This window comes from Phaethon aethereus, assembly GCF_964289735.1.
Source record: "Phaethon aethereus genome assembly, chromosome: 2".
In the NCBI taxonomy this organism is placed as follows: domain Eukaryota; kingdom Metazoa; phylum Chordata; class Aves; order Phaethontiformes; family Phaethontidae; genus Phaethon; species Phaethon aethereus.
This window is the reverse complement of record NC_138582.1, coordinates 87,184,930-87,199,323: the sequence shown is the minus strand read 5'-3', so window position 1 is coordinate 87,199,323 and position 14,394 is coordinate 87,184,930. Positions and strand designations below refer to the sequence as shown.

The window sequence follows — 14,394 nt, the reverse complement described above, 5'->3', positions numbered from 1 at the left end:
GCACTTTAAACACTGGCATTTCTACCAAAATCAGTTAGGGAATTAAAAATAACAAAAAGATTAGTTTACTACAAGCAGATTTTGTATTCAAAGAAATATATCTCCAAAGACAAAATTTTGGAAAAAAAACCCACCACAAGCTGATTGCTATTGAGTTGCCATTTGGAATAAACCCAATCTGTAACATTTTATATTACATAGAATCACAAAGTCACATTTGGAATGCACCTCTGAAGATCATCTGGTGCAACCTCCCTGCTTACAGCAGGGACAAATCCAGTTGGGTCTTGAATATCTCCAAGGTTGGACACACCACAAATTCTCTGGCCAACATGATCCAATGATTGACCATTCTGACAGTAAAGAAGCTTTTTTCTTACTTTTTAATTGAATTGTCTGCATTTCAATTACTGCCCATTGCCTCTTGTCCTGTCACTGGGCACTTCTAAGAAAAGTTTGGCTCCATCTTCTTTACTTCCATCCATCAGGTATTTCTACACATTTGTAAGATCCTCCTGAGACTTCTCCAGGCTAAACAGTCCCATCTCTTTCAACTTCTCCTCGTATGGCATATGTTCCAACTCCTTAATCATATTTGTGGCTCTGCACTGAACTCACTCCAGGAAGGCCATGCCTGTCTTGTACCGAAGAGGCCAGAACTCCAAGTGTGTCTGACCAGGACTGAACAGAAGGGAATGATCATTGCCCTAGACCTGCTGACAACGCTCTTCCTAATGCAGCCTCAAATGCTCTTGGCCTTCTTTCCCACAAGGGTACATTGCTGGCTCATGGTGAACTGTTGTCCACCAGGACCCTAGGTCCTTTGCTATCAAACTGCTTTCTGGCCAGTCAGACAACAGCATCTACAGCATGTGGTTATTCTTCTCCATGTGCAGGACTTGGCATTTCCCTTTGTTGGACTTCATGGGAGTCCCATTGGCCCATTCCCGCAGCCTGGTAAGGACCCTTTGAAGGACCCTGGTAACCCCTGTTTTGTATCACCTGCAAACTTGCTGAGGGCGCACTCAATCCCATGATCCAGGTAATTTATGAAGATGTTAAACAAAACTGGTCCCAGTATCAACCCCTGGGGTACATCATTAGTGACTGGCCCCCATCTGGTCTTTGGGATGTTGATCACAACCCTTACAGCCTGGCAGTTTGTCCAGCTTTCCAATACACCTCACCATCTACTTTTCCAGTCCATACTTTCACAGTTTTTCTGAGAAGGTTGTTGTGGGAGACAGCATCAAAAGCTTTCCTAAGGTTAGGATAAAAATAATGCACTTTTCTCCCTTCAAGCACCAGTCACCTCATTGTAGAAGGCTATCAGGTGAGTTAAGCACAATTTCACCTTCGTAAATCCATGCAGACTACTCCTGATACTCCTCCTGTTCTTGATAGCTTTGAAAATGTTTTCCAGAATTATTTACTCCATCACTTTCCTCATGATCAATGTGAGGCTGATTGGCCTGTAGTTCCCTAGCTCATCCTTCTTGCCTTTCTTGAAGATAGGAATCCAGTCCTCAGAAACTTGTCCCAGTCCCATGACCTCTCAAAAGTTATCACAAATGGCCTCACAATGACATCAGTCATCTCCCTCACCACTCATGCATGTATCCCATCTGGTCCTATGTCCTTGTGTGTGTCCAGTTTGTTTAACTGTTCCTTAACCTGACCCTCTTCCACCAAAGTCTTTCTCCTTCCAGACTTTTCCTCTGGTCTCAGGGACCTGGGATTGCTGAAGGACAACCTTACCAATAAAGACAAAGAAGCCATTAAGTAGGTTGGTCTTTTCTGTGTCCTTTGTCAAAAGGTCCCCTGCCCCATTCAGCAGTGGGCCCACATTTTTCTTTTGCTGCTGTCATATTTGTACAAGTTCTTCTTGTTGCCATTCATGTCTCTCACAAAATTCAACGGCAAACAGGCTTTGACTTTCCTAACCGCATCCCTGCATGTTCAGACAGTCGCTGTATATTCCTCCTGGCTCATCTGTCTCTGTTTTCACCTCTTATATGCCTCTTTTTTTATCTCTGAGTTTAGTTAGGAGCTCCTTATTCATCCATGCAAGCCTCCTGCTGCCTTTGATTTCCTGCTCATCAGGATGGACCACTGTTGACCTTGGAGGAGGTGCTACTTGAAAATCAACCAGCTGTCCTGGACCCCTTTTCACTCCAGAACCGTATCACATGGGATTTTTTAAAGCAGATCCCTGAAGAGGTCAAAGTGTGCTGTATAAAAAGCTGAAGTAGGATGATTTTTTTCTCCATTTCAACGATTCCAGATTTTTTTTTTCTCCTTAATACTGTGGGTTTTTTTTCTCTACAATGTGGAAATTTGGGAATTTTTCTCTATTATGCTATGGAAGATTTTTTTTTTTTAAATCTCATCTCTCTGTCTCTCAGAACTAAAAAGCTGAAGTCCTGTCCAATTCTATTTGTTTGCAAAGCAGGCCGGTAGGAAAATTAATTGTTACTTCCTTCAGCAGCACATCAAGCACTAAGGAGTTAGACTAATACATTGAACAGCAAATGACTTTTCATTGGCTAGAACACTGCTGTTTTTAAAAGAATAGTAGAAGCATATCTTCTAAGGTAAAAAGTCCCTTTGATTGCTTGCACCTTTTAAAGGAAGATATAATGATATATCATCAGAGTACCAAATGATTTCTGTGCATGTCTTAACTTCAGCATTTTTCTCGTTACAGTCATTGTAGTACTCTATGTAGCACTACGGAGGCAGAAGAAAAAGGACACCCTGATGACCTCTAAAGAAGACATCAGAGATAATGTTATCCATTATGATGATGAAGGAGGTGGAGAAGAGGACACCCAGGCATTTGACATAGGTGCTCTGAGGAATCCTAAAGTGATTGAAGATAATAAAATACGCAGGGACATAAAACCAGACACCTTGCGTTTTCCACGTCAAAGACCACCAGTGGAAGATAACACAGACATAAGAGATTTCATTAATCAAAGGCTGCAGGAAAATGATGTAGATCCAGCTGCACCCCCTTATGACTCCTTGGCAACCTATGCTTATGAAGGAAATGGATCTGTTGCGGAGTCTCTCAGCTCTATAGACTCCCTTACTACAGAGGCAGACCAGGATTATGATTATCTGAGTGACTGGGGACCTCGCTTTAAGATCTTGGCAGACATGTTTGGAGAAGAAGAAAGTTATAACCCTGACAAAGTCACTTAAGTACAACTACAAGAGTGAAATAAAAAGAAAAGTAAACCAACAACAAATATAAAAGATAAACCTAAGCTTTATAATAGGACAGGATTCCTTTGATTATAAAAGACAGCAACTGGTTCCAGCAAGTTACTACATTTATCATACTGTCAGTTTTGGTTTGATCTGCGAAGGAAAGATAAATCCTGTAATATATACAGTTTTTTGTTGCTCTTATTTTGTTACTCTGGAATTACACTGAGACAAGCTCAGGCCTACAAGGTACAGTTTACTGACCTGACTAAGAGAGAAGATAGCTTTCTGGCATCACGGTGGAAGAGTGGTAGCTTTTTCGTAATTCCACTAAAGTGCCTATTGAAACTTTTATCATTTAAGTGGTAAAGAGTCTGCTGTGATGGTGTTACAAAACTTAATGGTAAATTGGACAAAACCTTTAAGACAAGAAGCAATAGCAACATGCTGACTTCTTTTAGAAGAAAAATGGAGATCACTTCCTGGAGTATATCTAATGACTAAAACTAAAGTGGGGGGGGTGTGTATGTTGTGTTTGGGGGTTATGTTTGTTTTTTCAAAAGAAGAAAACAGTATGTCAAGACGTCATATTTCTTCTTCCAAAATTTCACTAAAAATTTAAATTTAAAATGCTATTACCCACTCTGAAGATGTAAAGCCCAAATTAAAAAGGAAACGATCTTAACATACAACAATGAATATTTAAAATGTTCATGCAAATATTACATTTTCCCAAAATAATAAAAATATGAAAGCAGCTACTTCTTTATGTGAACGAAATTTCCCTTGGCTCCCCCTCTTCTTTTAAAATGAGACTATTACTAGAACGTAAAATGGAGAAGGTTTTTAAAGAGTATTATTGTATTTTTAGTACCCAGACACTTTTTTCCCCTTGTAAGTATCACTAAAAAGTATATGCAAAGAACTCCACATCACTTTTCTTTGCAATTAGATTGTTATTCTGTAGGTACTATAGGCATACATATTATAGAGATAGTTATTTTTCAACTGACCATCTGCTACTGTTCAGTATCTCACTGTATTTCACTGTCAGATCCACATCAAATCTTTTAGAAAGTCTTCTGAGTATGGAAACCTTATTAATTTTGTTCTTGCCAAAATATTAACAGAGGCAGAATAAAAATATAAAACAACATGTTTGTCCACACAAATGTTTATGTACATACCCATGCATAAACATAGCTGTGCAGGTAACGGAAGTACAGATATGTGCAAGGCATTCTGCTATAGAAGATGTCTTGTGAAACTATTTCATATGACTTTTTCTGATGATCTAAGACAGAGACATTTTGCAAGACAATGGTTTATGGCCCCTGAAGTGCATATATCGTTATATTTTCCTTCTAAAATCTCCGCAGTGCTATACTTGAGCTTCTTGATCTCTACTCACGGTTAATGGCACTGGCAAGGTCAGCCCAAGTCTTTCATGAACCAGAAATCTTTTATTCACTTCAGATCTACAGCTTACTTTTTGTACTGCTGAAGAATTCATAACTATCATCAGATATAGTTAGCTCACAAGTCTGATATTAACACACATAAAGTTCCCTTTACTCTCTTGGGGAAATGTAAAGGTATTTTAAAGTTGTATAAATTAATCTCTCAATGAGACTTTATAAGGTGTATAGTTTAAATAAGTTTGGGATCATTCAGCACAATTGGACAGGGCTGCAATAAAAGCATGACTGGCATAATTTCTACCAGCAGAGTGCTGAGGAAGATACACAGTATATGGTACAAGAAAAGTTTGTGGGGTTTTTTTTCATTATCACCAGAGGTATCCCACGTTGCCTGAAAGACAAACTGAGCCAACAAAGCTCTCTTCTCACATGACGGGGAAGCAGATGGAGTGGCAGGGCCCATTTGCCAGCAGAGCAATTTTTGTGTGGAAGGTGATGTTTTTAATTTTCGTACATGTTGACAGCATAGCAAAGGCAACCGGATACTGCAGAGTGGGCCCCAAACACAGCTCTGGAAAAAAAAAAAAAAATTGCTACTAGTTACAACACAGGTTTAATTCATACAACAGTCACACTTTTGGAGGCATTTAGCAATGCTTCCTCATGTAGCGTATGAATAGCGCTGCTTCCTACCCTGCTGCCACAGCTAAAATAAGCATCTGACGCTGTTCATTTATGGATGCGCAATCCTGTAGGCAAACTCTGCTCTTAGTAACTGTATTAGTCCTTTACATGTGTTTCACTAGTAAAGTCAACATAAGGGAGAGCAGTGTTTGACTTTTTGACATCATGTGACATGCTTGTTACTGGGAAAGTTGTATTTGTAGTGGATACTGGGTGAACATTAGGTCTCTTGAATGGTTGACATTTGCCCTTAGCAGGACAGTCTGTATGGGAGCCTGACTTCCAAAATGGGTAGGCAGAAAATGTCGTTTTAAAGATGCTGCTTCACATAATCCATATTTGAGAGTGAGCTGTTGTATGTTAAATTAATATCAGATTGAATATCAAATGCATATTTTTAAGAGGTTTGTAACCGAGATGTTTCTATCGCATAATTAATAAACCTCCAGGAAGATTTTTTAAAAAATGGTATGTAATTACTAATGTAATTGTCCTATAAAATCATAATTAAAATCTTTTAAGACCTTTTTTTAAAGAGTGATCAAACAATTTTAACTCAACAGGGGTATAGAACAGCTCTATAGAACTAAGGAAAAGAATTGGTTTTCATTTATGCAAAACCTGGGATCCAGGAGATTTGTGTTTAATTTCACTCTCTTTCTAAAAGATGCTTGTCAGGTTTTTAACAACTTATTTTTTAAAAGGTAGACAAATACGAAATTTACATTATTTAAAGTATATCAAGGCATTTCAGATGACATGAAGTCAATGGGATTAACAAACCTCAGTGCATTTGTAAATCGAATCAGATAAATACTTCAGTTTTTAAGCACTATATCTCCAAAAAATCTCTACAAACCCTTGTACAATCAAGGTGTCAAAGTGGATGTCTGTCTTTCTCTCCACTGTGGAAAGAGCCATAAACCTCAAATTCCATCAGAGTGACAGGAAGCTAAGATAACGATTAAAAGGCACAGAAGGGGTAGAATTGAAAGAAATACTTTTGTTTAAATTTCCAAACATAAGATGCTGGTGCACAAGCATCTAGCATCATCTTAAATGTCTCAACAGTGTAAAATGCCTTCTGCACACGAAGGCATTGAGACACTTCACTGGCACAAACAAATCCATGTTTTAAGTTAAATAGTTATGACAGGGACTAGTGGTGCTGAAATAAAAGTCTAAATGTAAAGCATTCAGCTAAGAAGGGAAGTATCTAAGGAAATCTGGCTGATAAGCTTGCATTGTGGACGAATAGAACTGAAGGTAGATTTATAACAGAACATTTCAAAGGAATTTCAGGGAAGAAGGGAAAAATCTTCCCTACCCTCCCAAGAAAGCTGAAAATGACACTAAGGAAAGTTCAGACAACTTCTTTGTGGGATCAGAACATAAAAGATTTAATAACGCTACACACAAATCTGAAAATGCTGTTTCTCTTGAAACTCAGATTTGCAATATTGTCAGTGAGTCAAATAGCAAGAATCTGGAAAGCAATGACAGTTGATGATGTCTCTTGCACAGAGATATATTTGAATATTCTATATTTTCAGGATTTTTACTTATTTTATAAATTTGCTTTCAATTTTGTTGTTCCAAATAAAATCACAGTTACTGAGAATTTACTGTAGGTTATGGAACAGAGTTGATTATGGAGCAAAGAGCAATAAATGACTCAACTAATTATTGAAAACATTATCTTAGAAACTACCTTGAAAATACTCTTGCCTTAAGACTAACATGTCCATATCCACATAAACACAACTGATCCTTCACACTAGTAAAAAATGTTGTTCTGCAGATGCTATATTAATTTTAGATTTACCTCCATTATCATTATGAAAGAGTTCTTAAAACTGTGTTGCTATGTCAATTAAATTAATACAGGAAGAAAATATAATAATCCATTGGGTTACAGGTATTTCATATGGCATTATTGATTGGATTTTACTTGCTGATATTTGGTTTGTAAATTCTTTGCAGTTACCTTATTAGTTTTATTATTACCATAAACATTCAAATCCTGTGTGTATAAAAATATTTTTGAGCTTTACAAACCTTCATGAAAACAAATAATGAAATGACCCCTAATAATAACCCTACTGAGGTGACATTTAAGTGTGAATGAAAATCTAAGTTAATATTACACCCTTTCACAACCTTCTCTTAATAGCAAATCTAGAATAACTTGATTCCTTTTCTCTTCTTATTTAAATCAAGAACCAGATAAGTTGTCAGAACATGAGCAACAGTTGCTATTTTGAGCAAAACTAAGCTAAGTTCCTATATGTTTGTTTATAATGTTCTATTTATTTAATTAACAGACTTCCTTTATTCAACTTTAGTTTGCAACTAAAATCCTTGGATAATTCTTTTATATCTTACTTTCATTGCTGTGATCCCCATCAATATACTTTTGGGACTCAGTGGGATCTTATAAATGTGTAGAAATACCTGATGAATGGAAGTAAAGAAGATGGAGCCAGACTTTTCTTAGTGGTGCCAAGTGACAGGAAAGAGGCAATGGGCACAAATTGAAATGCAGGCAATTCCATAAAAACGTAAAAAAAAAAGCTTCTTTACTGTCCAAATGGTCAATCATTGGATCATGTTAGCCAGAGAATTTGTGGTGTATCCATCCTTGGAGATATTCAAGACCCAACTGAATCTGTCCCTGAGCAACTTGCTCTAACTGATCCTGTTGTAAACAGAGAGGTTGGACTAGATGATCTTCAGAGGTATCTTCCAACCTCAGCTATTCTGTGACTTACGCTAAAACCATCCTGTGTACTTAGGCTCCTAACCTCTAGTAAACTCAATGGCATTAGAGACCTAACTACATAAGCATAGTAACTATGACTTGTTTTATAGAGACAGCTTAGGTAGGGGTGCAGGAATAGGATAGCATTCTATAAAATCACTAGCAATGTGGATAAAATGGAAAGACAGAAATTATTTACTGTCATTTCCACAACAAGTAAGGGGCATCACATGAAACTAGCAGGAGTCAGGATGAAAAGTAAAAAAAAGGAGGAATAGCTGAGATAGAGAGTCATGGAGGCTCAGAATTTACATAGGTTGGAAAAGAGGCTGGACAAATTCAAGAAAAACTAATGTTTCAAGAAAAACTAATGTATGGGGTTTTCAATATAAGGAAACACAACTGGCTTGGGGAATCCCTGCATAGTGCATGATTAGCATCTGGGGGAGTCACATAACCTGGTCTGTTCCTACATGTTTTGCTGGGATATCAGTTTATACTAGTGCTGGAAAAAGGTTCTACCCCAGTTTGAACAATCTTATTTTCTTACTATGTTTTTATTGTAAATTTAATTGATCTTCAAATCATCATTCCCTCAGTTCTAATTTTCCAAATTGCATAGATAAAGCCAGTTATTTCTTTTTTAATACATATCACATGCATACATGCATGCATATTTTATTATTTCCCTTTGATTTCAACCATTGTAATTGTCATGTTTCTTTCAATTCTGCACACCTTTATATAGTCTTTAAGCACCTTTGTCTTTAACAGGGACAATAACACTGATTGCTGTCAGTGATGATGACACAGTTTGGCTTAGTCTATATTTATAAAAAAATATTTCATTACTCTGTAAAGATAACCTCTACAATACATGTCATCTTCTGCATGCATTTCGCCAGCTGTTCTGGTTACTGCCCTGTGTCCTGAGAACACAGGAAAAAAGAGAACAGGGAATGTAGTGACTGTCTGACTGGACGAGTGGTCAGTGTTAGTCCAGTACTGAGGAGTGCAGCCTACTGCCCTTGTGCCATGTTGCAATGTTAGAGGTGATTTATAGTTCTCACATGTTGAATATTGTGCATTTACTAGTCAAATGCATGCTTTTCTATTGTATGCTTCTGTCAGAAAGGGTAATTCAAGAAGCATAAATTAATGCCCTTCTTTCTCTGAACTTATCAAGGTGTGTGGGAGGAAATGGAATCATATTAGGAGAGATAAAAAACAAATATACCTTAGCAGGATGTCTTATGTTATTTGGTCACATGCCTGCAGTAAACAGTTACATTTTAAATTTTGTTCTTGGAATTCATTTTCTCTCTGTAGTCTGTGAAGTCAGGGCAATACATTTAATATTAATCAGAATGCTCCTGTTGCCTTCAACTCCTGCTGTTTTAGCCTCTTTGGGTTACCTTGAAGTTTGATCTTTACCCCCTGGGCATTCATTACTCTTCCAGTTACGGGTCTTGCTGCATATCTGATTACAGCTGAACTTTCATGGTAGAAACATCTGACCAAAAAGTATATGACACAGCAGTACAGATGCAGAATCGTAGTTTGGGTTTACATAAGAAGTTTCAGAATGAACAAACATCAACTTAATGTTCTGCAAACTGACATCAGCAGAAATCAGGCTATGAACAAAATAAGGAGAAAACTAATGACAATATCAAAACTTTTAGGATATTTTCTCTGTTTCTTCTGCAGTACATAACTCACCTGCTTTCTGTGAAGGGAAGGAGAGATAAAGAGAAGGATGTGATGGACTCTGGAGTTGTTATGTCCTCTTTTCTCTGCTATTTGTATTTAACATTCCTTTGTATATATAAATAACAATCTAACATTTCTTAGCTCGATTTTATTTCTTAGTCTTAAATGATGAAAAATATATTCTATGAAACAAAGGAAAATTTGGCAATGACAAATGAAATACATACAAATGTTTCAAATGCAGTTCAGCAAGGTATTACTTTTCATCTATCATTTTTGGATTTGCTGAATTTACCTCATCCGTGAATGGTTATTGCTCTTAGTAATGCCTTTCCAGAATTGGTAAGTGCTTTATTATTATATGCTTAACTATAGTTGTGGAGCTTGGTCCAGATGATGTGGCTGAAAGTACCTAATATCATAGGTAGTCAAGAGAGCATGGTAAGTAAACTCAAAAAGTGATTTAATGAAACTATCAGCCGACCAGAGATATTCAACGACAGATACTGAAGATTTGTCCTCAGTTACAGGGATTTCTCTGAATTGTTGCCTGTCTGGAAGATAATACTCTGCAGCCCAAGCTGACAGAGGTGCTTGAGTTCTCTATTGGTGGTTATGGAGAGGAGAAAGCTCTGCCAGGGCTCAGATTTTATGAAACAGCATATTGATTTCACAGCTCATCTAGGTAATATCTCTAGAAAACTGTTGTCATGAGCAGAGTGAAACCCCAGTTTCAAACACTAAGCAGCAGAGGAAAAAAGTATATGGGAAAAGCTAAATGGGACCATTCTTCCCACTGAAATGGTCTGTAAAGGACTGTAGGGCAGAATGGCCCCCCTAGAAATAGCACACCGCTTCTGATCTGTAATTCAGAGATCATTTATGCATCTGCACTAAAGCATTGCAGGATTAAATGAAACAGCATAACATGAGACAGATAAAATGTTGTGAGCCATGACCGATCTCTCCATTTTGTTAGAAGTTTCTGAGCTGAACCAGGTTCCAGCATGCTTATTATTTTCTCCATATTCAGGAATTCAGAAATCTGCCTTCTATTCTGCATGTGACAGAACCTCTGTGGTGGGTTGACCCCAGCCAGCAGCTGTGGCACTATGCAGCCACTCGCTCACTTCCCACCTGCGTGGAGATGGGGGACAGAAGAGGAAGAGTGAAAGCCAGATCACTCATGGGTCAAAATAAAGACAGTTTAATAAGTGAAGGAAAGAGGAAGGGGGACAAAAAACAAAAACCAAAACCAAGTGATAGACTTACCACCTCCTACAAGTAGGCTGATGCTCAGCCAGCCTCCAAGCAATGACTACCTCCTAAGAAAAACCCTCCTCCCAATTTTATTGCTGCGCATGAGATCACATGGTGTGGGATATCCCTTTGGTCAGCTGAGGTCAGCTGTCCTGGCTGTGTCCACTCCCAAAGTCCTGTGCAACCCCAGTCTACTCACTGGAGTGGCAGAGTGGGAAAAATAAAGCCTTGACTGTCCAGCAATAGCCAAAACATCGGTGTGTTATCAATGCTGTTGTAGTCACAAATACAAAGGGTAGCTAAGAAGAAAGCTACCTCCATCCCAGCCAGACTCAGTACAGCCTCCAAAGGTGTGATGAAGAACAAATAATCTGAAACCTTCTCACAGACACCTATATACCATGCATGGCCTCCTTTATGCACAACTGAAAACACGCTCTGAAGAGTACTTTTCCTCCCGAGACAGTGTGCCAGTTTCTTGGAGAAGAAGTTGCCCATAGGGTTTCTTTACTAATCAAGATAACATTTCTTTTGTTATTGTTGGAGAATTTTTAGTTAAGGTAGAAAGCCAGTAGCAGAACAAATCTTCTCTCACTTCATGCCTCCTCCTGTTTACATTTGCCAAACTGCCTCAGCCTTTACAGCACTCAGTAACACATCTACATCCTGCTGAAATGCAGAAGGGAATCTTCCCTCTTCTAAATCATCAACGGCAATCCTATGTATAACAGGCCTACAGTATCACACAGGCTGCAAAAGTCACTTGCAGAAATCGATCAAAACAAAAGAAAAATCTAACCTCGCCAAATGACAAGAAACTCCCTCCCTCCTATGCAACAGCTCAGCAGTTAGAGCATGCAGACAAAATTTAAGAGCCCAGTTTTAATGTCCTCCAAAGTTTATAGCAAATAAGCACCTTGCTTCTCCCCCGAGCACATTGAGGCCACCATGGTGTTCCTCACACCACCTGCTGAAGTTATGTAAAAATTGTGTGCAGAAGAGTACATGATTTATTAAGGCAAACCCAGAAAATGTAATCAACATGCTCCATAGGAAAGGTTAGGCTCACAAGCAAGGCACTCTGCTGTCTGGGTTCTTCTCCCACTGCTAATACTGTGCCTTTTACAGGCTCTGAAAAGTTCCTGGCAAACTCCTCTTCCCTGCCTCAAGAAAGAATGAACCTTTGTCCATGTATTCCTTCCAGGAACTTCTCTTCCTTCGACTGGAAGACTGAAATACCTATTTTACAAGATCAGTCAAGAATAAATGCAGGCTGGTCTTTAAATGCCTAGGACAGGGACTGAAGATGATCCAACTAGACCTAGTCAGATACATGCTGATTCCCTCTCAGTGTTTGGCTAATAAATTGGCTGCTCTGACTCACCTTTCTGAAGCAGACAGAAAACCCAGATAACTAGTCCAACAGCTAACCTTGAAGTACTGTTTTAACTTTTTTCCTGGACTAAAGTTGCTTTCTCTAACCATCCAATAAAAGAAAGTCAGAAAGCTTTTTTGTAAGTGCTCAATAGCTTTTCATTTTGTCTGTGCTTGCACATGCTGAATCAGCAATATTTATTTAACATAACTGAAGAATTTTGTTCTGTTTTCTATTTATAGGAGGAGAAGCACTTGTAAAAGAGCCTACTGCAGGTAATGATTTTTAAAAATATGCAGAGTAAACTGTTTCCTGCATTCCTCCTGCAATGCTCAGACACCAAGAGCTTGAGAAGTGAAATTTAGAAGAAAAAAAAAAATCTCTTTATGAAAAATCCATGGGAAAACAGTAAGCAATTTTTAATGAGACATCAGAACACCGTTTTACTTGTGTGTGGCAGGGCATCTGGATATATAGTTAACTACTTAACAGATACAAATACTTTTAAAAAATAAAACTTAGCAATCAGGTTTTTTATTTACATCATTTTGTCATATGATGCTTTTTGAATGCTCGACTTTGGATGTCATGCATGTTTTACAGTAATGCAAGACCATGAAATCTAGTAGAGATACTCCTGATTTACACCGACACAAGTCTTGTATATGCAAATAGCAGTTATTTTGACTTGCAAAGGCTGTTCTGGGGTACAGAACAAGTTTCAACTGGAACCATGTATATTTTTAATGGTAATTATTATTTATGAGATTTCATTTAAAAAATATACAAAAGTACAGCAGTCTACTTTGGCATCTCTAGGCATTGGAACAGGAAATACACTTTAAATAGGAAATGTCTTACATCAAACCATACAGCTTACAGATTTTAGAATTTTAATTTACAACAAAGGCTTTATATTTCAGAGGAACCTGACTCAATTTTGACATAAATTTTGACTCATCTCACTGTGTTTAGTTGCAAAATTTTCTGTTTAGTTCCAGCCAGAGCTGCATAGCATTCATGCTTACTCATCTAAATTTTATGCATTTCTATTTCTTTTTAAGTTTATTCTCTGACAGGTATGAAGACTAAAAAGTAAACATGTAGAAACCTGAAATGTATACTCTTGCCATTTAAGATAAGTTTGTACTGAAAAGACATTAGCTACTTAGGGGTTCTCTTGGCTCAGATTACATAAAGTTTCCATTTGTGGAATTTACTGAGAATTGAAACTTAATAATAAAGACCATGGTATTCAGATGCTTTGTAATCAGTGTGATAGAAAAAGCAAGTGTGAATGTGAACAGCAAAGTACAGTACTCAAAAGAAGAAAAACTACTAAAACAGTGCACCACAGGAAATCTTTCCATATTCTGCACCTTAGGAGAAAAGAAGAGTTTTGACTTTTTATGCCATTATTCAGTTCCTCTCATCCACAGCGTGGAGCAAACAGGTGTTACCAATCTGTTTTGGGGTTACAAATTACGTTGGAAATGCCTATTGAAAGCCATTTAACCTTCCTCGTGGCAAGTGAATGCCATCAAGTATGTACCATAACAGGCTTGTCCAGTAATTTCTAAAAGACTGCAGTGATGGACTTGCCACCATGACTGACATGACCTTCTTAAAATTTAGATGGTAAAAGAAAAAGGGACGTGGAAGGATCAAAAATCCACTCTGGCATGTTTAGTTTTGTCAATGACTCATGCAAACCTCTCCTAGAGTTTGGGTCTTTGTTGCCCTCCTGTGGCTGGTAAATTTGAGAGTCCTCTCAAGGCAGAAAAGGGAACTTGGTGTGTTCAAGCACCGGACAGGTATACTTTTGTTACAGTACTCAAACTTCGCAGTGCCCGATAGGGTTTAGTTACACTTAGAAGCAGTAAGTAATCCTTAAGAAACAAATCCTAGCAGGTAATATTGGGGATTTCTATTTGCCTTCTTATTTGCATTTTTTAAGGTAACTATTT

The 14,394-nt window shown here is 37.8% G+C and overlaps 1 protein-coding gene across 2 annotated transcripts in view; it reads left to right on the top strand.

Annotated features, from left to right (window-relative positions):
* The window catches only part of CDH12 (cadherin 12), a gene marked incomplete at both ends in the record, with an annotated part of 171,763 nt that extends 168,556 nt beyond the window's left edge, over positions 1-3,207 (top strand). For both annotated transcript variants that reach the window (XM_082015102.1, XM_082015101.1), the window contains one exon: positions 2,708-3,207. In XM_082015102.1, the coding sequence (XP_081871228.1) occupies positions 2,708-3,207 (500 nt within the window). The remainder of the gene's footprint in view (positions 1-2,707) is intronic.
* Between the last annotated feature and the right edge of the window lie 11,187 nt (positions 3,208-14,394).